General features: G+C 41.6%; 2 protein-coding genes across 3 annotated transcripts in view; both read right to left on the bottom strand.

Moving 5' to 3' along the window:
• The window catches only part of LOC117678947 (E3 ISG15--protein ligase HERC5-like), a 43,589-nt gene extending 35,038 nt beyond the window's left edge, over positions 1 to 8,551 (bottom strand). The window contains exons 1-5 of the mRNA XM_034440472.3: positions 7,813 to 8,551; positions 4,642 to 4,762; positions 2,739 to 2,815; positions 2,124 to 2,345; positions 719 to 810 (exon numbers count right to left, since the gene is read on the bottom strand). Coding sequence (XP_034296363.2) covers positions 719 to 810; positions 2,124 to 2,345; positions 2,739 to 2,815; positions 4,642 to 4,762; positions 7,813 to 8,179 — 879 coding nt within the window. The 5' untranslated portion in view covers positions 8,180 to 8,551. The remainder of the gene's footprint in view (positions 1 to 718; positions 811 to 2,123; positions 2,346 to 2,738; positions 2,816 to 4,641; positions 4,763 to 7,812) is intronic.
• A 3,633-nt stretch (positions 8,552 to 12,184) lies between these two features.
• Positions 12,185 to 25,412, bottom strand: part of LOC117678946 (putative E3 ubiquitin-protein ligase HERC6) — a 37,503-nt gene continuing 24,275 nt past the window's right edge. For both annotated transcript variants that reach the window (XM_034440469.3, XM_034440471.3), the window contains exons 16-23: positions 24,830 to 25,000; positions 22,410 to 22,556; positions 17,634 to 17,800; positions 16,057 to 16,123; positions 15,104 to 15,174; positions 13,816 to 13,999; positions 13,273 to 13,375; positions 12,185 to 12,556 (exon numbers count right to left, since the gene is read on the bottom strand). In XM_034440469.3, the coding sequence (XP_034296360.2) occupies positions 12,333 to 12,556; positions 13,273 to 13,375; positions 13,816 to 13,999; positions 15,104 to 15,174; positions 16,057 to 16,123; positions 17,634 to 17,800; positions 22,410 to 22,556; positions 24,830 to 25,000 (1,134 nt within the window). In that variant the 3' untranslated portion in view covers positions 12,185 to 12,332. The remainder of the gene's footprint in view (positions 12,557 to 13,272; positions 13,376 to 13,815; positions 14,000 to 15,103; positions 15,175 to 16,056; positions 16,124 to 17,633; positions 17,801 to 22,409; positions 22,557 to 24,829; positions 25,001 to 25,412) is intronic.

Below are 25,412 nucleotides of genomic sequence, written 5' to 3'. Positions count from 1 at the left end.
TCCACAATGCAGGTCCATTCACTTTCCCTTTCTGTACAGTTGCTGACAAGCAAACCAGGGGTGAAATCCAGCAGGTTGTGACAGGTTCTGGAGAACCAGTAGTGGAAATTTTGAGTAGTTCGGAGAACCAGCAAATACCACCTCTGGCTGGCCCCTGACTGGGGTGGGAATGGAGATTTTGCAATATCCTTCCCTCAGGAGTGGAAAGGGAATGGTGATTTTGCAGTATCCTTCCCTTGCCACGCCCACCAAGCCACACCACACCACGCCCACCAAGCCACACCCACAGAACCGGTAGTAAAAAAATTTGAATTTCAGCACTGAAGCAAACCCAGTCAATGTGAGGCACAATTACTGTAGAAAGCTAGTCAATGTAATATTTCCAAAGGTAGAAAGAGCCTCAGAACATTGTGTAGGCCAGTGTTCATCTCGAGAGGTTTCTGAGACTCTTTCTAGCCTTCAGAAACATCATGAGGGCTGGCACTTGTCTCACTAGTTCTGAGGCAAACTCCTAGAAGTGCCTGAATAGGTGGCTCAGTGGCTAAGACACTGAGCTTGTCGATCAGAAAGGTCGGCAATTCGGCAGCTTGAATCCCTAGTAAAGGTCTCCTGCATGAGCAGCGGGCTGGACTAGATGACCTCCAAGGTCCCTTCCAACTCTGTTACTGTTAAAATATGCAGATCAGATGAAAAGTTTAAAAAATTAGTCAATATAAACCTTTGAGAGAACTGCAGTGTGCTCGCCACCACATGAAATAAAAACTGTCTTCTTAAGCTCCAATGCCTTCACATTGGCAGGAATGTATCTGTCTGAAAGGTAAAAAGGAAAATTAAATATAACCACTTCCAGACACTGACAATGTTTTTTTAAAAAGGTGAAATAAAAATCTGTTATTGTATTTAAAACATTCAATAACAGATGGTTAACAGAGTGATTTGAAGATTAGTGTAATGTTTGGACTAACCTGTTGACTTTTTAAATATATATATATATTCTATGATCCTGATGTTGGGCCGATTTGATTAGCAGATAAGAGATCCTCTTACTTGGAATATTTGTTTATTTAATTTAGTATTTTTGTTAAATCTGGGTGGGAAAGCTTATAACTATTTGTAGATCCGTTATATAAAGTGGGGGGAGAGAATTTATCATTTTTTTCTTATTTTTTTCCTCAGCATACACACACACACACACACACACACACACACACAGAGTGAAATTTAAAAAAAAATGTCAAGTACTGTGCTTCCTTTCTCTATTTAGGAACATATAGCTAGTCCTCAAGTTACAACTACAATAGGGACCCTGAAATTAATTGTTAAGCAGTGTGGACATTAAGTGAGACATCATGGGACTGCATCTGATTTTATTTTTTTTCCCCACAGTCATTAAGCAAATTACCATTGTCATTAACTGGGACATCACATAAGTATGACTTGCAACTTTCCTTGCTGGCTTCACCACTGAATTTGCTTATTGGGAGTTGGCTGTATGGGTTGCAAATGGCGATCACATGACCACAGGAATCATTGTAATTGCACAATGGCTGTGAAGTGCCCAAATCACAATCATGTAACTATGGGGACATTGTGGCAATCATGTGAGGGCCAGTGGTGATTATTTTTTAGTGCCATTGTAACTTTGGTCAATAAGTAAATAAATACCTGTAAGTTTTATTTGAAAACCAAATCAGAGCTTTCCATATGTGTTTATCTAAATTACCCTCAGGACCATCTTCTCCTAGAACAGGGGTGTCAAACTGGCGGCCCACGGGCCAGATGCGTCACATGCAGACCACGCCCACCCCAGCTCCGCGAAGGGAAAAAATGTTGTGAAACATCACATGACAGCAATGTGACGCCGCGAGTTTGACCCTCGTGTCCTAGAAGATGCATGGTTCTTGGTGCTCTCTGATGAGCTTGGTTGTTTTTTGCAGACGTTGCATTACCAAACTAGGTAACATTATCAGAGTATGGATGATATTACCTAGTTTGGTGAAGAAATGTCTGCAAGAAAACAACCAAGCTCAGAGACCAATGAGTTTAGGTGAGCCATTTCCTACGATTATAAACCAGCGTATCTCAAATGCCTCCTCCACCCCATTTCCAGAATTTCTCCTTACCTTCTGTGTCTCCAAGGCCAAGTTGTCCATACGTATTCTTTCCCCAAGAGTAAACAGTCCCAAAGATAGAGACGACCAAGCTGTGAGCAGATCCAGCTGCAATGTTAACCATAGGAATGCCTTCCAATGCTTGTACCAGCTGTGGTTCCTTAATGCGACCCATCACCTTTCCCATTCCAAGCTGGCCATGTTCATTCTCACCCCAGGCAAAGAGTTCTCCTCCTGAGTACAACACACAAAAGGAAGCCATTAATACGGAACTTTCTATATTTATCTATATATTTCTATCCCATTTTGCCTTGAGCAAGGGTCTCCAACCTTGGCAACTTTAAGACTTGTGGACTTCAACTCCCAGAATTCCTCAGCCAGCAAAGCAAAGCTGGCTGAGGAATTCTGGGAGTTGAAGTCCACAAGTCTTAAAGTTGCCAAGTGTGAGGAGACCCCCTGGCCTTGAGAGTTCAAAATGGTACAAGTGGAACCTTTTTCCTTGATTTTTTTCCCTACAACAATTGCTTGTCAGATAGCTGGGGCTGTGCCTATCAGCTGAGACATCCCAACCGAAATAGAAGACAAGTAAGAGAGTTGTTTAAAAAAAAGCGCACAAGCAGCCAATACCTTTTGAAAGAGCCAAGGAATGATGGTCACCACATGCAATCTGAGCCATTTGTTTGTTTCCTAATTCTTTCAGTAGTCTGCCAAAAAAAAAAAAAAAAAAGAGAGAGAGAGAGAGAGAGAGAGAGGGAGGAATACATGTTGCTCAGTTATCAATACTTCTTATATAATGTCATAAAAATATTCCAATAAAAGAAACAGGAAACAGCAATACATTACTAATTCTAACTTTAAGAGTCAGAGGTTTATTTCATGAGCAATTTGGAACATGAACAGCCATCATAACACAACTTATATCAATAACCCAATGAGGCAGGGGTGAAATGCTCCCAGTTCAGACCGGATCGCCCAAACCAGGAGCGACGGAGGCAGGTGGTTCGGAGAACCGGTAGCAAAAATCCCTGCCCCCTCCCCATTGCCCAGCTGAGCCGCGCAATCATCAGAGGCTTTTTAAAAATTATTTTTAAAAGCATTTTTTCTACAACCTCTTTGGCCGAAAAAATGCTTTTAAAAGTAAAAAAAAAAGCCTCTGATGATCGCACGGCTCAGCTGGGATCATCAGAGGCTTTTAAAAGCATTTTTTCTACAACCTCTTCGGCCGAAAAGGTTATAGAAAAAATGTTTTTAAAGGGAAAAAAAGCCTCTGCCGATCAGGCAAGTCAGATGGGATCGTCAGAGGCTTTTAAAAAAAAAAAGAAAAAAAAGAAAGCCTTTGCCGATCAGGCAAGTCGGCTGGGATCGTCAGAGGCTTTAAAAGCATTTTTTTACAACCTCTTCAGCCGAAGAGGTTGTAGAAAAAATGGCTTTAAAAGTAAAAAAAAAAAAAAAAAGTTGGCCACGCCCATTCAGTCATATTACCCCCCACCAAGCCACGCCCACAGAACTGGTAGTAACAAATTTTACATTTCAATAGTAGTAGCTATGGCCAGTGGCCCTGACCTCATCCCAAGACATTTTTTAATACTTTTCTGCACGCATTTCACAACTTCCTTCCTTGTTCTTTCTTACTGACAGACAGTCTCCACATATACCCGTGTACATCTCAAACCTCTATCCATCGGCTACTTTCAGTTCTCTATGTCTCACTTTCAGCGTTCTGATTCCAAATATATTTCAAAACTACGTACTTGGCAAAATCACATTTCACACCAAAATCTCAGCAGGATGACAAATGGTTCTGATACACTTTGAAATCTTCCTATCTAAAACTTTGGTTCATGTAGCTTTTTAGGGCCTGCTATCCTTTTGAAACTTATGGACTCTGCTACTCCAATAGGCTATTTTTCCGTTTCTCACAATAAGAAGTAGACAAGAAAGTCAAAGATAAATACACCGATCATTGAAACGTGTGCTTCACAAATAGCTCTGTATTTTCATATTATTCTACCAGTTGTTCTCACTTGAGGCATAAATGACCAGATTCAAACTGTCTTATTTCAGACATATTATGTCAGGGGGTCTCCAAACTTGGCAACTTTAAGACTTGTGGACTTCAACTCCCAGAATTCCTCAGCCAGCAAAGCTGAGCTGGCCATGCCCCAGTCTCTGAGGTCAAACACAACCCTGATGCGGCCCTCAATGAAATCGAGTTTGATACCCCTGTTCTATCAGAACTGAAGAAGCTTCTGGAATGAGAAATGAAATGTTTTCAAGGAAAAAACCCCCAAGAAAGCCCAGCTGCCTTTTGAAAAGCACCTTTGGGACAGCCATGACCTGAATGACTGAGAATCTCCCACAGACATTCTTCTATTAAGTTTATTTTTAAAAACATCTGTTTCTTTGTATACAAGTCATGGAATCAGCAAATTGAATGATGATTATTCTCTCACCCGTGAGCCTTGTTCATTCAGGGTTTTTTTTAATTTTAAAAAAAAAAACAACTAATATATAATAAGAAAATTTCTACCTTATTTGTGGGGTTTTGGTTGTGATATCATACTCTGAAAGTTTTCCATTTGATGAGAGAATAAGCAGGTGAGATGCTTCACAATCCAGTGAATTTATCTTCTCTTTTAAGTAGATGGGTCCTGCAAGACATAGCAAGAGAATGTCCACCATGATTTTCACCAATGATTATCTTAATTGGTACTAAGCCACACAAAGAATTCTGCTGGACTGAAAGGCTGGAGTCATTGTGAAGTGGGAGTTAGACAGGAGCCGAGGCAGTCACATTTCAATCTTTATTCACCTATGGACTTAGTTAGATGATTATGGAGCAATTCATGTCTCAGCTCAATCTAATTCCTTAATGGCGAACCTATGGTGGGATTGGAAGTTGGCAAACGGGCCATTTTCGGCCTCCGGAGGGCCTCCGGGGGGGGGGGTTGGGGAAGGCCTTTTTCACCCTCCCCAGACTCCTAGAGAGGGTCTGGAGCCTGGTGAGAGAGAAAAACGGGCCTAAAGGGCCATCGTGTGCCAGGACTGGGGGGTGGGTGGGGGGTCAGAGAGCCAATCGAGTGGCTAGTGTGATTGTATCTGTTCCTGCCATGGTGGAGGCAGGTTGTCTGGATAGAGTAGAGTAGAGTAGAGTAGAGTAGAGTAGAGTAGAATAGAATAGAATAGAATAGAATAGAATAGAATAGAATAGAATAGAATAGAATAGAATAGAATAGAATAGAATAGAATAGAATAGAATAGAATAGAATAGAATTTTTTATTGGCCAAATGTGATTGGACCCACAAGGAATTTGTCTTTGGTGCATATGCTCTCAGTGTACATAAAAAGACAAGATACACTCATCAAGAATCATAAGGTACAACACTTAATAATAGTCATAGGGTACAAATAAGCAATCGAATCATACTAAGAAACAATATAAATATAAGGATACAAGCAACAAGTTGCAGTCATATAGTCATAAGTGGGAGGAGATGGGTGATAGGAATGATGAGAAGATTAATAGTAATAGTAATGCAGACTTAGTGAATAGTATAGAAACATATTAGTGAATATGTTGTGGGTTTTTAATGCTATAAATTACCTTGAGTACAGTTAGTCCTCAACTTACAACCACAATTGAGCCCAAAATTTCTGTTGCTAAGCGAGACATTTTTAAAAAATTTTGCCCCATTTTATGACCTTCGTACCTTTCGCCGCGCCCTTAAAACACTATTATTCCATCAAGCAGGGCTGACCTAAAATATTATTTTAATGGGTTATTTTTAGATTATTGGCCAAACTATTTAATAATTTTAAATTGTTTTTAACTTTTATATTGTTGGTTTTTTATCTTGGCTGTACACCACCCTGAGTCCTTTGGGAGAAGGGCGGTATAAAAATTTAATTAACAACAACAACAACAACAACAACAACAACAATAATAATAATATGGTCAAGTGAATCTGGCTTCTCCATTGACTTTTGCTTGTCAGAAGGTTGTAAAAGCTGATCACATGACCCCGGGATACTGCAACTGTCATAATTATGAGTCATTTGCCAAGCTGTAACAACAACAACAATAAAATGAAACACCAAGGCTACTGGCTAAATTGGAAAGTTGGAAAAAATATCCCAGGAGGAGTCAAAACTTTTCATAAGATGGATATAAATCACCAGGCTTAACTCCACAGGATCTCTTTGCCTTTTTATCAGCCAAAGGTGCCAGATTGAAAAAGCCTCAAGTCTTACCAACTTTTCTGTTTTCTAGGAAGGCTGGAGCATTCAGGAGACAAAACTAATATGCTGATAAACTTGCAATTTGTTTTGATAGGAGTTGTCATTTTTAACAAGATAGGCAAACAGGCTGGAGTGATTAGAACAGGGGCTTCCAAACTTGGAGACTTTTTAAGAGTTGTGGACTTCACCTCCCAGAATTCCACAGCCAGTCATGCCAGCTGAGGAATTCTAGGAGTTGAAGTCGACAAGTCTTAAAGTTGTCAAGTTTGGAGATCCCTGGATTAGTATAGGACTAGGAAACCCCCCTGGGTTAAAAGTTTTGAAAGACCCAGGTTCAAATCCACCCTCATTCACAAAACTGACAGGGTTACTCTCTCTATCTGACTCACTGGTCGATCCCCAGAGGGCACACCAAAGATATACATACACAGAACACTAAAGAAAAGAAGAATTAGGGGTGACATGATAGCAGTATTCCAGTATTTGAGGCAGTGGTGGGTTGCTCCCGGTTCTGTCCAGTTCTTGCGAACCGGTAGTAAAAGCGACGGAAGGCTCCGCCCATCCGCCTGGACATCATAATGGACAATCTGCGCATGTGCAGAAGCTTCTGTGCATGCGCAGAAGTGCGCACGCTCCCGTTCTGAACCGGTAGTAAAGGTAAGTAGAACCCACCCCTGATTTGAGGGGCTGCCACAAAGAAGAGGGGGTCAAATTATTCTCCAAAGCACCAGAGGGCAGGACAAGAAACAATGGTTGGAAACTTATCAAAGAGAGAAGCAACCTGGAATTAAGGAGAAACTTCCTAACCGTGAGGACAATTAACCAGTGGAATAGCTTGCCTTCAGAAATCATGGGTGCTCCATCAGTGGAAGTTTTTAAGAAGAGTCTAGAGCAGGGGTGAAATCTAACAGGTTCTGGAGAACCGGTAGCGGAAATTTTGAGTAGTTCGGAGAACCAGCAAATACCACCTCTAGCTGGCCCGAGTCGCGTGGGAATGGAGATTTTGCAATATCCTTCCCCCAGGAGGGAAGGGAATGGAGATTTTGCAGTATCCTTCCCCTGCCACGCCCACCAAGCCACACCCACAGAACCGGTAGGGAAAATTTTTGGATTTCACCCCTGATCTAGAGGTCCCCAAACTTGGCAGCTTTAAGACTTGTGGACTTCAACTCCCAGAATTCTCCAGCCAGCTGCTGGCTGGAGAATTCTGGGAGTTGAAGTCCACAAGTCTTAAAGCTTGCCAAGTTTGGGGATTTCTGGTCTAGACAGTCACTTATCTAAATCGATATAGGTTCTCCTGCTTGAGCAGCGGGCTGGACTAGAAGACCTCCAAGGTCCCTTTCCAGTTTATTTTACATTCTAACATAAAGGTGGGTTGTTGTTGTTTTTTTTTTTTTTTTTTTTTTTTGCTGCCATCTGGCGGCCGTCCGGATTTGGAGGCATCGGATTACGGTTACTCACTGCGACTTTCCACGAGGGGCTGATGCGGTTGGTCTTGAGCCCAGCCGAAAAGGAGGACGGTTTTAGGTGCCTGCGCCATGGCTAAGTAACTTTGCTTACAGCTGATCTGGCAAATGGCTTCAGGATCCTCTTTGAAGATGCTGCGGGGGTACCCCGCCATTGGGAACAAGAGCAACGGGGCTCGGAGTGGCGGGGAAGAGACGGCGGCAGAAGAATCCAACCCATCGCTGTCTTGGGATCGCCGCTCGCGCATCTGTTTTTCGGCCACTTGCTCCCCAGGCCTCCGGCGGGCGGGTTTGGGAACCGAGCCTGCCGGGGAACTACTACTAGGGGCTCCGCGGGGACGTCTCTTCCGCGCGGAGGGCATGACTGCAGGATCCTTCCTCGCCTCCGATCGCCTAAGGGGAAAATGGGCAAGTGCTCCAGAACGACGCGCGGTTTTGGTCCTCTCCGGGCTGCTTTCGGGGCGGCTGGACTTTGCAAACGTAAGAGAGGGGGAAGGCGTGCCTGGCGAGGAAATCGAAACTGCGGCGCGATCCTGGGCAGGGGAAATTGGCCTTGGGTGGCAGGACGGAGGGCACCGGCTGGGAGATTAAGGGTGGGAACTCCCACGCGAGTTGTCACTTCTTTGGAAGCCTCTCCGAAGCATTCACGTTGGCGCTTTGTGCAGAGGACACACACCAGCCGCGGCTCCCTCAGCTTTCGGTCCCAGAGTTTCGGTTTCGTTTCATCACTGACTGACTACACAAAAGGGGCTTTTTTTTTATTTCAGGAGGCAACTGGGCTTCCTTGGTTTGTTGTTGTTGTTGTTGTTGTTGTTTTTAATTTGATTTATATGCCGCCCTTCTCCGAAGACTCAGGGCGGCTTACAATGTGCTCAGCCTTCATCCTTTTGTATATTTATACAAAGTCAGCTTATTGCCCCCACAAACTGGGTCCTCATTTCACCTACCTTAGAAAGGATGGAAGGCTGAGTCAACCTTGAGCCTTGGCGAGATTCGAACCCTGCAGTAATTGCAGGCAGCTGGTCTTAATAAGCTTAATAACAGGGTGCCTTAAACCCCTGTACTACCAAGGCTCTTTTTCCTTTGAAGACGTGTCGCTTCTCACCCAAGAAGCTTCTTCAGCTCTGACAGGATAGTGGGGAATGGAGGGATTTTTTTTTTATTCCTTGCAGACAGCTGGTCATTTTGCATCCTTTTTAGAGCAGGGGGATTTCATTGAGGGAAGCATCAGGGTTGTGTTTGACTTAGGAGGGGCGTGGCCATCTCGACGTGGGGGGGGGGGGGCAACCTGTGATGGCCAAGGCAGGATTTCCCTCAGGCCCTCCCTCACTCTCATTATAATCTTCCTTCCTTCCTTCCTTTCTTAAATAATAAATAAATAACTTTATTGTCATTGTATGTGTATACCAGGGATGGGTTCTAATTTTTTTTACTACCGGTTCTGTGGGCGTGGCTTATTCTGTGGGAGTGGCTTGATGGTCATGTGACAATTCTTTAGTATTTAGCAGAAGTACTGCTCTACCAGGCTTTTAACCGCTTGCAGAGCTGTACCTGTCTACCCATTTGTTTTTGGGGGCACCGGTCTACCCATTTGTTTTTGGAGGCACCGGTCTACCCATTTGTTTTTGGAGCATATGGTCTACCACTACACTGTCTTTTAACACTGATCAGCTGTAGGGCGGCCCTTTGAAGCCCTGCGGCAAGAGTTTAAACAGTTTTTTCCTCTAGCTGATCAGCTGGGATTTGGGAAGCAGCGAATAGATTGGGGGTGTGGCCAAATAAAAGGTAAGGATAACGTGAGGGCAGGCGGGACAGCCCAGCTCCCGAACAAAGAGAACCAGTTCGGTGACATCATATTGTCACCGCTACCGGTTCGGCCAAACCGGGAGGAACCCACCACTGGTGTATACCCAGTATACCCATACAACGAAATTCATTTAACACTCAAAGACCAGGTCCAACACACATAACAATCCCGAAACACCCACCCACCCACCTCAAATTCCCCGCCCCTAAACCACCCAAACATCCACACAACAGACCAAGTAATACTGTCCAACAGCTCACTGATGGTGGCCCTTTAGTTCATTGTTGAGTGCAATTATAGCTCGGGGATAAAAACTATTCAGAAAACGTGTGGTCCGAGTTTTAATTGTTCTGTATCTTCTGCCAGAAGGCAACAGTCCAAAAAGATTGTAAGCAGGATGGGAAGAGTCTCCTTCCTTCCTTCCTTCCTTCCTTCCTTCCTTCCTTCCTTCCTCTTTCTTCTTTCTTCCCCTCTTTCCTTATTTTTCCTTCCTTGCTCACTTCCCATCTTTTCTTTTTTCTTTGTCTTTCCTCCTTCCCTTTCTCCTTTCCTGTCCCTTCATGGATGCTCAAAAGCAAAAGGGGAAACATTTCTCTTTTCGTTTTCTTTTTAGTTTGTTTTGCTAGCCCTCTGCCAGAGAAATCGGAACCTGGGGGCGGGCACGCACTGCCCCCCTCAGCTCCATTTTTGCTGGCAGAGGGCTGCAGGAGGCCATCGTGGCCAAAAATGGGGCCCGGGAGGCCTCCCAAGCTCTATTTTTGCTGGCAGAGGCACCATGGGCCAGTCCTTTGCTATTTCCAAGCCAGCCCCACGGGCCAGATCTAAGCACCCTGCAGGCCTGATCCAGCCTGAAGGACTTGAGATTGACACCCCTGTTTTAGAGGGTTGTTGAAGCACTTGGAGGTTTCTCTGTGTGCCAAGTGCTTGTCAAGAACCACTATCCAAGGGCTTCAACAACCCTCTGAAAGGATGCAAATGACCAGCTCTCTGCAAGGAATATAAAATCCCTCCATTCCCCACTATCCTGCCAGAGCTGAAGAAGCTTCTTGGATGAGAAGTGAAATGTCTTCAAAAGAAAAAACAAGAAAGTCCAGTTGCCTCCTGAAAACACATCTTTGGGACAACGTAGAGAATCTCTACAGACTGTTATAACTGTGTGCATTTTCTCGGAAGCTCGGGGGAAGTTACATAGACATCCGACACGCTGGGTTAAGATCTCTTTCTTTGGACTTTGGTATCATCAGGACAGATATTCCTCACTTAACAACCATTCAGTGACTGAAGTTATGACTGCTGAAGCAATGGTAGTTACAACCAGTCCTTGAAGTTACAACTGTTGCAGTGCCCCTGTGACCAAAATTCAGGCATTTGGCAGCCAAGTCACGCTTAGGACTAAAGTCCTATCTTCCTCCATCTCTGCCTTCTTGGCTTCCCTCTACCAGCTGATCTTAACCATCTTCTTCCTCCCACTGCTGATGCACACCTGGCCAAGGCAGCTCCTGGCCCATCATGAAGCTGCCAAAACACTTGAAACCTTTGATCTTGAAGGACTGGCAGTCTTGAAGGACTGACAGTCAGGCAAAGAAACCAGAAACAACACAAAGAGCTGATCAGAATGATATGTTTAGTTTACTTTATTGATTAGCCCTTAGGCCATATCAAAATGCAGAGTTCCAGACACAAATTATTACTAAATCTGATAAAAACAATTTAAAATGGAATTGGATAAAATACAATTTAAAATGGAATTGGATAAAATACAATTTTAAATGAAATTGGTATAAAATAAAATACAATTTAAAATGAAATTGGGTAAAATACAATAGTTATAGGGTAAGATACAATATAATTTAATAAATAAAATATATAAAATAGAATAAAATGACATAAAATTGTATTTTGGTGTCACCCTTACAATCTACCCCAATCAGTCCCACGTATGCAGATCTCAGCCGAACCATTTTAAGTACTGTGCTGTGTTAAATGTTATTTTCAGGTTCTGGCTGCACATAAAGTATGTTTATTGCTACTTGCCTATAGACAGGTATCTCATCAGATAAATGCACTATTTACCATATAAACACTGAACTTTTTGGGGAGATCTCTTCTCAGCTGCTTCCTTCTCACCACCAACTCAAGATTAGACAGGTTTTTTTTCACTCCTCCCCTCAACTCACTCCCAGATTCCACCATATTAACAGGAATAGAAAAATTCAGCAACAATTTGTCTACAATTGTTTCTTACAATCCGAATGACAAAATGGCAAATGGGTGTTTTTAATAAAATTTTAATTTTTCACTTCAATATCTGTCAGTAACCAAGATGTCAGAAGATACCTGTGGTCAGGTTTGAACCAATTCTTGGCCACTGAGGTAGTTAAAAATATTCTAAAATACTCTTTAAAAACTCTTTTAAGATTCAGGAATAAGATAATCTATTCTAGGAGTATTTTCAGAAATAACCAGATTCATTCTTTCATTCTCTCATCTCCCCGCCCCTCATCTTAATTCAATCTAATTACACGGCAGACAAAACAGCGTATTTTCAACATACTATATATTTAGGCTGTACACGATCACTTTATTTCTAAATAAACCAAGAAAATCACTCAGCAGTCATCTAACTAAAATGCCTTGTGACAATCTCTTCTCCCATCTGAGGTCAAAAGAAGGCTACAGCTTCCAAGGTGACGTCTTCAAGTTCTGTTTTAGACTCTGGGCGCAAATCTACCAAAGCCACGATTGCTGCTGATAGCTTGAAGAAGCTTCTCTTCCAGTTTTTGTTTGGTTGAGTAAATTGGCAGCAATAAATGATGCCAACATGTCCGGGCCTCAGGCATATGATCCTCTGAGGTCAAGACACATGGAGAAATTGTTATCTTCCAAAATTTCATTCCTTTCACAGGGATCCTGTCATTTCCTACCACAAACACTAGAAAAATGGGAAACCATCAGTTAAACAGAAAATACAGACAGATCTAAGAACATGGGATTCTTTGGCTCAGGGTAATATTGCCTCCAAAAGGATTTAATAAAACATCTGTTACCCTACTTGGATCAATTATAGTGATCCAGCCCTATATTACAGGTAGTCCTCAGCTTATGACCACAATGGAGTCCAAAATTTATGCTGTTAAGTGAGAAATTTGTTAAGTGAGTTTTGCCCCATTTTACGACTGTCCTTGCCTCATTTGTTAAGTGAATCTCTGCAGTTGTTAAATTAGTAACACAGTTGTTAAGTGAATCTGGCTTCCTCGTTGACTTTGCTTGTCAAGACGGTCACAAAAGGGAATCACATTACCCTGGAACTGGCATAAATATGAAGCAGCTGTCAAGCATCCAAATGTAAATCCTGTGATCATGGGGATGCTACAATGGTCTTAAGTGTGAAACATGGTCATAAGTCACTTTGTTCAATGTTGTTGTAACTTTGAACGTTCATCAAATGAACTGTTGTAAGTCAAGGACTACCTGTATAGAGTTGCTTCTCAATTATCATTTCAATTCCTTGACTATCTGTATTAAAAGAAGCTTTTGGAGAGAGATGAATGCCTTCTTGCTAACATTCGTAACAGCTCATAACGCAGAAAGAAATTCACCTTCAAGATCTTTAGAAGAGCAATGAAGTACTCGCATGTAGATACTTACCCAGAAAACGTTTTTTATCCTCCAAACTCAGCTCATGAAAGACTTCCCAGAACATCTTTATGGTTGGGTGCGTTGAGCTGTATATGTCCCGATACTCAGCATTCTTCAGTGCAAAAATTATCAATCAGACAATGGGGGAAAAAATCAAGAACCAATAAGAATAAACAAACTAAACTACCTATCAAATTATATATATATACATATATATCATTCTATAAACCACTCAGAGTCACTTGAACAGTGAGAAAGAAAAGAAGGAAGGAAGGAAGGAAGAAAAAAGAAAAAGAAAGAAAAGAAGGAAAGATAGAAGGAAAGAGAAAGGCTTTAGCAGCTTTATCTGCAGCCATGCCATCCAGGCAATTCTATCATTCACTTATTTGATAAGCTATGAGAGTTGCCGATGGAGAAAAATTAATTCCATTTACCAAACCCTACCCATGCCAATTGAAAATTATGCTGTAGCTAATGGCATAGTTCCATCCCTCCAATCATGATCTGCTCATAAAGATGCTTGTCATAAAATACATCTCTCCATCCACTTACCCGTTCGTACATATCCCAATCATAATTGGCATTTCCAATTGCCACTTCCATCAGTTGTTCAGGCTCAAAGATGCCAACTAGCTGTTCATCCAGGACTTTGTAAAATCCTCTCCTGAACTCACTGAAAACATCATCCACTGATTTGTTGAATATGTAATCCACGTATTTGTCAACAAAGTCTTTCCTTTAAAAAGTAGAAAATAAGCCTGATTTTTTTTCAAGGTGGTCAAATTCTTGGCCTTTAAATAAATTCATCAGGGTTCAGAATCTGATCTCTTCAGTTAATGTTGCTCATAAATCTAAAACTATATGTTTACATTTATTTGTTAATATAGTAAATGTTCACTTTGATATTTACAAGAATTAGTTGAGACTGGAGGTAAGTCTTTGTACCACAAGGCAAAAAATGTATATATTACTTAACATTTAGGCCTTTGAAAGAGAACAAGACTGAAATTTTATAAATAAATAAGAATTAAAAGACTGGACTTGTTGCATTTTAGTTAGCTATGTTTCTCTCTTTTCTCCCCATTTCCTCACCTTTTCCCCAAATTGTCACCCTACAGTAGTCCTTGAGTTATGACAGCAATTGGGACTGGGATTGCTGTCACTAAACGCTGCAGTTGTAAAGCATAATGTCATATGACTGCATTGCTTAGCAAATTCCATTTGTTGTCGTAATCCCAGCCCCTCTTGGGTCTTTAAGCAGGAAGAATACCGGGTAAAGAGTGTGCGGATGGGTGCCACAAGCAAGCTGGCATCGGGCACAAGTGGGTGCTGGGGAGCATGGGCAAGCTGGCAACGGTTTTGGGTGTGTAGTGTGCTGGGGTGGTGAGGGATGTGGGCTGGCACTGGAGAGAAAAAGTGGGAGAAGCATAAGTGAATTGCAACCTTCTCTGCTATCCCATTGACTTTGCTTGTGGGAAAGTGGCAATTCCTGATCACCTGACAGTGGCTGGCTGTGATGTAAGCATCAGCCAAGTGCCCGGATCATGGTCACATGACCACAGGGATACTGCAACAGCTTGTGAGTGAATGAGCGATCATAAGATTACCTGTAGTTTAGATCTGAAGAAATTTTTTTAAATCCCATAGAAATTCAAGATGTTTGGGGATATCAGTAACTGAAAGTTTAAGAAGTTATCTGATTCCTACATGGTGCTTTAGTAACGTCTTGAACTATGATCTCCCTTTACTTCTAACATCACTGGTCATTGTGGGTGGGAATCATCTGAACTGTAACAAAAGCACCTTTGGAGAGGTCATTTTAAGAGTCATTGATACATACTTATTGGCATTGTTTACAGCTGTCGAAATGCCATTTTCAATCAAGTCTACATCCATGCTGTCCCAGGAAATCTGAAAAATAAAGTTGCTGCATGTTAAGCAAATCTGTTAAAGCTACAATTAATGTATTAGTAGAGTCTCGGGATAGTAGGCATCACTAGTTTCAGCCAATGAAGCAGTGTGAATAATGCTTTGGCTGGTACACACACGGTCTCAAGCCATGGTTTCCCATAACTGTGTTTTACTGAATAAATAAGGAGACTCGGACAACAATCAAACTTTATACCAAGGTCGTGAACCATAATGGCTGAATTCACATAGCATACCAACCATAAACAAATCCTTATGACTTAATGTGTGAATGAGATTTCAGCCTTTAGTGGCTCTTCTCTGGAGGGCCCAACTGCCTGCAGGATGTGGTAAAAAAAATGTGATTCATATAAAAAAAACTAAGCTGAACTTGGACTAAATGATCATTGATCATCATCTTCTTTTAATGACTCCATAATCCCTTGCAGGGTAGAGTCTGTGCAACTGAATGGAGCTGAAAGTTTACTGGCCGAATGCCCTTCCTGTTGCCAATGTGGAGTTTTGTTCAGCAGAAATATTCTCATTGTGCCCAGAGAAAGAAATATCGGCCTCTATCTAGAACTCACAGCCTCCTGATTGTGAGGCAAGAGCTCCACCTCTAGGCCACCGCACCACTAAACTATCATTGATGCCATCTTGAAATTTCTGATGACACCCCTGAAGACTCTCTTCTCAAGACAAGATTCAGAATGATGTCTCTAGCATCACTCACCTATTTATTCCAGTTTATTTGTTCACTCACAGAAAGATAAACTTTGCCACCTTTTAACTGATTTTACCACTCTGGATTTCTTCCATTTTTAGCCTCTATTCCAGATTATTAAGCATTTGAGAAGGTATCATAAAAGAATGCAGGATACTCACAGAGTAGCATAGCTGAAACCTATCTTCAAGATCATCTAGTTCACACTCAAGAACTGTCTGCAAACTTCTTCATAACAAAAAGAAATAGAAAATAAAATATTATATGAAGTTCTTTCAGCAGATATTAAAACATTGCCAATCAAAAATACATCCTGGAATGGTTTCACATTTTTATAAGCCTGAGAACATAAAGAAGATCCCCAGAGTGGTCCATGCAACCATGAATAGATTCAAGCTTCCCTCTTTTGAGCCATCATATCTAGTGCTGGAGTTAGAATGGCTAACTTGATCCAGATAGTCAAGTACTTGGTGAGAAGATTCAGAGAAGATATATATATGACTGTTCCAGAAAAACCTTTGGATCCAGATAATTTAAAAAAACTAACTTAGTGGGTAATACCCTCTCCCCAGGCCAAATAGTATACCTAATTTTAAAGGGGACATGCTTCTATTGGGATTTGGGTCATACTGAGATTTACTAAACTAGGCTGAGACACCAGTTACATTGGGCAAAAGAGAACGTTCCTTCTCCTAGACCAAAGATCTCAAACTTAATGCCCGTGGGCCGGATCTGGCCCACTGGGTGCTTAGATCTGGCCCGTGGGGCTGCCCTGGAAACAGCGAACGATGGCCCGTGGTGCCTCTGGCATCAAAAATGGTGCTCGGGAGGGCTGCATGAGCTCCGTTTTCACTGGCAGAGTGCTCGGGCCACCATAGGCTCCCCCACTATGAGTGATGTCAAGCTGGCCACGCCTCTTGGCCACGCCCCCCCCGAGGTCAAACACAACCCTGATGCAGCCCTCAATGAAATTGAGCTTGACACCCCTGTCCTAGACAGTTCAGAAGAAGTGTGTGATGGCTACTATATTTCTAGACATGTTTTGGAATAAATACATTTTTGTCATAAATCTGTGGCTTATTATCCTTGCTTCTGCTGAAAAATTGAACAAAATCTCTATGCTTACAGAGAGCACAAGCTAGTGCTTTTAAAGGACATTTAATAAATCATTTCCACACGAATACAGAGATGGGAGTCTAAGGAGATCCCATAAAGAGAAAAAAGCAGATAGACCTCAATCTTTTTCTTCCCCTTAACTAGGATGTACTTCTTGCCTTTGGTTATGCATAGAGAACACTTTCTCTGTCAGCCATTACAGCTATGTAACTGGGGGTCTTCTACTCCAGGGGTGTCAAACTGGTGGCCCACAGACTGGATGCGTTACACGCAGGCCACGCCCATCCCAGCTCCACGAAAAACATCACAAAATTTCACATGACGGCGTTAGTTTGACACCCGTGTTCTACTCTAGGTTACTCCACTATGACAACTCAAATCAAGAGAAGGGATGTATCCCTACTGCAGAAGGGATGAGGGGAGAAATGACAAATGATTTGCTGATCTCTACACCTTGGCCAAGTCATCTTAAACCACATTCAAATGTTAGGATTTCATTACTTTTGGCACATCCTTTGAAACAGAAACATGGTTTTGTCAGTTGTAGGGAGAGTGCAATGACTGGATAAAATCAGTTAAGACTCAATGTCCCTAGTAAGTTGATAGGACTGAATTCATTTACCTTCCTAGGACAGGGCTTAGCTCTTTCACATCACTGAGAGTTGGCTTTTTGTTAAGCAGCTTTTTAAAGACGGCAAGTGGGAAGGGTAAGTAGGCAGTGATTCGGTTGGCTATTGAGAGTCCACAGAGAATACCAAAAAGGAAATATTTATTCTTCTCCACAGAAGGCTGCAAGAACAAAACAGCAAGAGAACATCACCACAACTCCCAAGAAGCACAGTCAATGAGAAGGAATACAGATTACTTTTGCAACATTTAAAGGGACACATGTTTGTACAATGGGATAAACAGCCTAGTACAGTGATGGTTAACCTTTTTGTCACTGTGTGCCGAAAACGCGCGCATGCCGGCACCCATAATGCAATGTGTGCATGCCGCCCCTGCCCCGCCCCCTGCGCATGCACGCCCCACCCCTGCATATGCGTGAGCGACCCCCCCTGCGCTCACCCCGCACATGTGCATGCAACCCCCCTGCACCCTGTTTTGGGCCTAACAGGCCTCCCTGCAGCCTCCTGGGACCAAAAATGGGCTGTGGGGGGGAGGGCGCCCCCACGCTCCCATTCCCCGTACAATCACGCACGAACTCCCCCATGCATGCGCGAGTGTTTCCTGTATGTGCCCTGGGCCTCCCCGCGCATGCGTGGCAGAGACCCGAAAATCAGCTGGCCAGTGGGAGGCACGCACGTATGCGCGGTGGAGCTGAGCTGGCGTGCCCGCATAGAGGGCTCCGTGTGCCACCTGTGACACACGTGCCATAGGTTCGCCATCCTGGGCCTAGTAAAATGAAGAGTAGTATTAGGCCACCTAGAGTATGAATCACCAACTTATTTAGTTGCACTTTAATATTCTACTAGAGCCTACTTTATTTTTATCCTGACTTCTTTATTTTTATAACTAAATCAAGATGATGAACATACCTACTCCTTTCTCCTCCTCTTCTTCCCACAAGAACAACCCTATGAGAGTTGTTGGACTGAGAGAGAGTGACTGGCCCAAGATCATCCAGCTGGTTTTCAGGCCTAAGGCAGGACTAGAACTCACAGACTCTAGATTTCTACGTGCTACCTTAACTAATAGACAAAATCGGCTCTCTTGTTTTTTTCGTGCACCTAAGAATTAGTCTGCATTTTCCTGCAGCTAATGGCGAAATAGTATGACCTTATGAAAAGTCTTATCTCTTCCTGACAGACTTCTTATATTACCCTGTAAGACATCATGAGAAAAAATATTTTCAAATTAGTGCTCTTTATCAATGTGCAAATTGCGGAGTGGCTAAATACTTCCTTTCATTCAGATCAAATTTTATAGTCCTATTGGAAGTTAAAACCCACCCCTCTCCTAGAAAAATGAAATATTTTAGGAAATATTAAAAAGAGCTGTAGGAAGTTAGTACCCACCCCTTTCCTGGAAGAGTGAAATATTTTAGGAAATATGAAAAAGGCAGAATATTATATTTCCCTGGATGAGAAATGGATAAGCATGTTTTGAAGCAGCTCCCATCTTCCTGCCCCCACCCTTTGTCAATGGGCTATTAAGGCCTGGGCCAGTCTATTCTACATAACAAAGATCTACCTCCTTCAGGCAGAGCCATAGTAGGAATTGCCAAAGATCCAACAAAGGTAGGATTAGCCCCCTACACAAAGCAGCAGAAACTCACCACATGTGACCTGGGAAGCACATGTGACCATCAGCCAGCAAGGCTAGCTAAGACCCCCACCCCCTGGGAGTCTGACAACCAATCAGGACACTCTTTCTGGGCCCCAGGAAGTTCAGAGCCAGGGAGAGCATAAAAACCCGAGGATTTACTGTATCTGCCCTTTTCTGTTCAGGAACTCAAGCCATGTTTTTTCAAAAAAAAAGAAAAAAAAAGTGATCCTGTCCACCATTAAACCATCTTTCCAAGCAGTCTCCATGTTTCCAGTGTCTTTTTCCCCACTTGGAGCAGAACCTAGAAGGAGATTTCTTCCAACAGAGCAGAATATTTCCTCCTAAAAGGGAGACAGAAACTCATCCCCCCCACTTTGCCAATGGGCCATTAAGGCCTCAGCATCCCATCTGCAACACAAAGGACCCATCTAGCAGCAGAAACTCATCACATGGCACCTGGGAAGATTACATTAGCCAGCAAGGCTAGCTAAACCCCCGGCTCCCTGGGAGTCTGACAACCAATTAGGATATATTTCTTATACAGGAAGAGGAAACACTAAGGTGGGGCCCAAGAGGGTATAAAACCAAGGGACTCTCAGCATCTCGCCCCTTTTTCTCATTTTTTCTTCACCCAAAATCTTCAAGGCATATGATCCATTAAAATAAGGTGACCAGACGTCCCGCTTTTGGCGGGACAGTCCCGATTTTTAGCAATTTGTCCTGTGTCCCGCGGTGTTTCAAAAAAGTCCCGATTTTTCATTCTGCCTCCTGAGTCCCGCTGCCTCTTAAGCCCCAGCTGATGGCTAGAAGAAAAAAAAACTGTTTAAACTCTTGCCCGGGGCTTCAAAGGGCCGCCCTACAGGCAATCAGTGTAAAGCAGTTTTTTTTTCCCCTAGCTAAGCTGCAGAAACGAAACCGAAACCAGAATCTTTGGTGCAACGTGACAAAATGAGGCAGAGAGAGATTTATTTTTATTTTTATTTTTCCTCCCCAAAAAAGGTAGGTGAAAAACTGCAAACAATGGGAAATTTAGGAGGAGAGTTCAAGATTTTAAAACACAAAAGAAAAAAAAGCTGTATTTAACTAGGAAATTGTAATAATTGAGATACTATTAATTGTATATTGTGTTGAAAGCAGAAATGGTTAAGTTGTGGTTCAGAGGAATATATGGGGGAAATTATTTGGTTTATTATTATTGGTAAATATAATTAATTGATTTGTAAGAAATTGGATTGCATGGAAATAATTGGAATATTCATGTTCATATTGATTAATATACAAAAAAGATAGTTTTATAACTAATTGATTTATATTAAAATGTTGAATTTATATTAAACAACTGTATTACATAATTACATAATTAAACAATGTGAGGATGGATATAAAAATAGATGACAATGGGAAGGGGTATAATATAGAATAGAAGGGAAAAATTGAATTTGATTAAGATTAGAGATGAGGATGAAGGGTAATATTGGTTTTTTTAAAAAAATAGATGAGGAATAAATATGGCAAAAAGGAAATATAGAAATTGTAAATTTAATTGAAGTGACTAAACACTGTTTAAATTTGTGAACCGGCCAAATACTCTGTTCAAAGAAAATACATTGTATGTTTGTATGTGTATTTCTAATTATTGTTATTTATTCATATTTGTTCTTTTTTATTCTTTAAAGTTTAACAATTCATTCTTTATCTTAATATCTTTATATTTGTTTGGGGTTGGCTTTCTTCCCTTTCATCTTTTTTATTGTACAGCAATCTTTCTCCTCAAACCTACCACCTCTCTCTTTTCTTTCCTTCTTACTTTCTCTTCCTCCCCTTCTTCTTCTCCTCCCTACTTCCTCTTCCTTTCTCCTTCTCCTCCTCTCTTCCTCCCCCTCTTACCTTCACTCCTACTCTAATTTCCCTTCCCTTCCTTCATCCCTCTCTATTGCTGTATCCTTTTATGCATATGGACTACTCAGAGGGCTGAAAAAGTTATTTTTGACTGGTCCTCGCACTTTTGACCAGTCCTCGAACTTACGACTGTCCTCACATTTTACATTTTTGCCCTATCTTGTCATCATGGTGAAGAGAAGCAGTTGTGAAATGAGTGACATGGTTGTTAAGAATGCTGCATGGGCATAAATATGAGGATGGTCATAAGTGTGAGGACCAGTCAAAAGTGCGAGGACCTGTCAGAAATGACTTTTTTCAGCCCTCTGGTTAGTCCTTTTGTGCATATGGACTACTCAGAGGGCTGAAAAAGTTATTTTTGACTGGTCCTCACACTTTTGACCAGTCCTCGAACTTACGACTGTCCTCACATTTTACATTTTTGCCCTATCTTGTCACCATGGTGAAGAGAAGCAGTTGTGAAATGAGTGACATGGTTGTTAAGAATACTGCACGGGCATAAATGTGAGGATGGTCATAAGTGTGAGGACCAGTCAAAAGTGTGAGGACCTGTCAGAAATGACTTTTCAGCCTTCTGAGTAGTCCCTATACACATAGCCATGGCCACCCGGTCACATGACCAGCTAACCACGCCCACCCAGTCACACGGCCTCCAAGCCACGCCCACACAATAAGCCACGCCCACAATGGTGTCCTTCTTACCAATGTTAAAATCTGGTCACCTTACATTAAAACCATCTTTCCAAACAGCCACCATGTTACCAGTGTCTTCTTCCCCACTTGGAACTGAACCCAGAAGGACATTTCTTCCAACAGTCCCTTAAGACAGAGGTCTTCAAACTTGGCAGCTTTAAGACTTATGGACTTCAATTGCTAGAATTCTCCAGCCAGCTGTGCTAGTTGGAGAATTCTGGGAGTTGGAAGTCCACAAGCCTTAAAGCTGCCAAGTGTGAGGACCCCTGCCTTAAGGCATCTTTCCCAAACTTTGGGGCGTCAAAGAGGTTTCGGGATTACAAATCCTCATAATTCCTGAGTTAGGTGTTTTGAAGTTTCCCAGACTATTTTTTCAATGAACAAAAGACCAGGTGTAGAACGTCACAAATCAAACTTGCACATATTTTCCCCCCATTAAGATCCCATATCCCACCTTGGGTTAATGGGGGTGGCATTGGTAGGTATCATCTTGATGAATTGAGTTCATTTGAACTGGAGTTGGGTCTGATAAACTTACCTTGGGAGGGAACCACATTGGGGAAGTGGGTTTAGGATACATAAACATCCCATATTCTGGCTGTACCACTTTCTCAAACACCTCTGAAAAGAATTCCACCAGGTAACCTGTACCTCCATAACTAGACATTTCATTTTCAAATTGAACCTGCCAAAACAAGTAAAGAAGAAAGGAAAAGTAGTCCAAATAATGTCTATGGAGATTCTCAATCATCCAGGTCATAGTTGTTCAAAAGGTGCTTCTCCAAAAGGCAACTGGACTTTCTTGGTTTTTTCCTTTGAAAAATGAAAAAACAAAACAAAACAAAATGAGGAAGTCCAGTTGACTTTTGCAAAAGCACCTTTGGGATAGTTCAAGGCATCTGTTGACTTCACTGAACGAAAACAATTGAGGAATCAGTGTCCGTAAAAGCCCTTAAACAGAGGTTAACAATTGTGCTTAGCCTTCATCCAGCAATCTCATTTGTGCCCCATTAGAGCAATGACTGGAAGCAAATCTCAGATAGTTACATGACGCAGCCTCTGAATGGTTCCCTACCATAATCCCCCTCCCACCTGCTTCAAAATCTTCTTTACAAGGGTCCCCAAGATTTCTGAACAGACCTGGAGAACACCCAGGCAACTCAGGATTCTGCAAAATTTGAGGAAAAAAGTTGTAGTTTTAAGAATTGCATGAAAGAATTGAAACACAAACATCCTTCTTCAGATGGACAAAGAAAGCTGAAAAATGTTGAATTCCTTTAGTAAATAGCAGAAAAGCTCTGAATTTGTAGAAGGTCAAAAGGATTTCATGTTTTTTGAACTCTTTGGCTGGTTTTGGATGCTGTTAGCTGCAGAAAAATTTAAGAGCGACCTTCAACCTGTAAATTGTGTCTAGTTTCTTAGAATTAAGGCAAAATACAGGTAGTCCTTGACTTACAATCATTCATTTAATGACCATTCAAAATTGTAACTTATGACTATTTTCCACATTTATGATCATTGCAGCATCCCCATGGTCACGTGATGGAAATTCAGTTGCTTGGCAACTGGCCTTCATTTATGAGGGTTGCAGTGTCCTGAGGTCATGTGATCACTTTTTGTGATCTTCTGAGAAGTCAATGGAGAAGACAGGCTCCCTTAACAACTGTTACTAACTTAACAATTACAACTGTGGCAAGAAAAGTCATAAAATGGGGCAAAAGTTACTTAACAACTTAGCAATAGAAATTGTGGGCTCAGCCGAAAATGAATATGTAAAACATTGTATGATTCAGTGGCCAAGGAATTTTGGATATAATGTGATGCTTGAACAAGGAGAAAATATGTGGATGAAGGGTTTAAAATTTACATTAAATTATAATCTTAAAGGAGAATTTCTCTAAGATGATGTATCGTTTTGGAGTATGATTCATATTTTAATACAGAAAATTCTGAAAATGGAGATAAAAATGAAACCAGAACTTCCTTTTGGGTCTAATGGAAAAAGAACTGGAGAAAAAATTTGGAACTTTGTCATGATATATGTTGACAGCAGCAAGACTATTGTATGTGCAAAAATGGAAGAACACTTTAATTCATGCCATGGAAGAATGGTTGCAAAAGTTGATGGAGCTGGCTGAAATGGCAAAACTGACCACTTTGATTAAAGAAAAGAACGTAAGTACTTTTGTTTCCACATGGAAACCGCTTCTGAACTTCATGCTTGATGTAGAAAAGAATGAAACTCTGACTTGGGTTTTACAGATTAGATTGATAGATCTTTATAGAAATGACTTCCATACTAATATGGAAAAGCAAAAAGCTGTGATTTGATGTTAATGCCTTATTTTACTGTAACAGAGAGTCAGAAGTCAATGCTTTTTTTCTCCCCCCCCCCATCTTTCCTCATTTTTTTATTTTCTTATTTTTTTACTTACTTACTTACTTACTTACTTACTTACTTACTTACTTACTTACTTACTCAGGGCGGCTTACAATGCGTTAAGCAATAGCCTTCATACTTTTGTATATACCTGCTTAGTAGGGCTTTCGACCCCCCCAAGCGGTGTTCTTTGTTTATACAAAGTCAGCTTATTGCCCCCACAATCCGGGTCCTTATTTTACCTACCTCAAAAGGATGGAAGGCTGAGTCAACCTTGAGCCTGGTGAGATTTTTTCCCCTTTCCCCCTCTCTCTCATTGTTTTTCTATTTACTTTTCTATTTTGTACTTTATAATACTTTATAACTTAATAAAAAATGGGATTAAAAAAAATTGTGGTCTCAGTTGTTGTTGTAAGTCGAGGACTATCTGTATAACTGTGATAGAAATAAATAGTGAGTAAGCAAACACCTTGTGGATAGATTTTTAAAAACGCAGTTCCCATTTTGAAGGCTACACCAGTCAGTTCTCAGATTCAAAGCTCAGGTAACTCTGTATCAGCAGACCACAGGTAGCTCACCAGCAGTTGCTTTTTCAGGTAGGTGTCCTCCAATATACTAAGCTTGTGCCAGGTGTCTTCAAGGAGAAAGTGGCGTCGTACTTTCAGAGTAAAGGTGGGGCGTTCTGGAAGGTCACTATTTCTCAGTCCCCAATTGACGAGCCATTCAAGAGAAGCTTTGCATTTTAAATCCTGGAGAAGCCCAAGGGGAAAAGAGATAAAAACCAATAATCAATTTTCACATTTTATCATAGAAGAAATGTAAGCAAATCAAAGGAAGCCTGCTTTTAAGGCAATTCTGATGATGGCGTTTATATTTAAGCATTTTCTCCTCAAATAACCTAACAGCATTCAACCATAAAGATTCTCAGTCATCCAGCTCATGGCTCTCCCAAAGACGTTTCTTCAGCTCTGACTGGATGGAGGCTTCTTCAGTTAGAGCTGAAGAAGCTTCTTGGATGAGAAGTGAAATGTCTTCAAAGAAAAACCAGAAAGTCCAGTTGCTTCTTGAAAAAAAAGCACCGTTGGGACATTTCCTCAAATCTCCATTCTCAAAGTGCTAGCAGAGAAAGATGGTAGGGAATGAACTAAAATATGATTTGGA

This window comes from Pantherophis guttatus, chromosome 8 (genome assembly GCF_059756535.1).
Source record: "Pantherophis guttatus breed Tessera chromosome 8, ASM5975653v1, whole genome shotgun sequence".
Taxonomy (NCBI): Eukaryota; Metazoa; Chordata; class Lepidosauria; order Squamata; family Colubridae; genus Pantherophis; species Pantherophis guttatus.
This window is presented reverse-complemented; position numbering and strand designations above follow the sequence as displayed.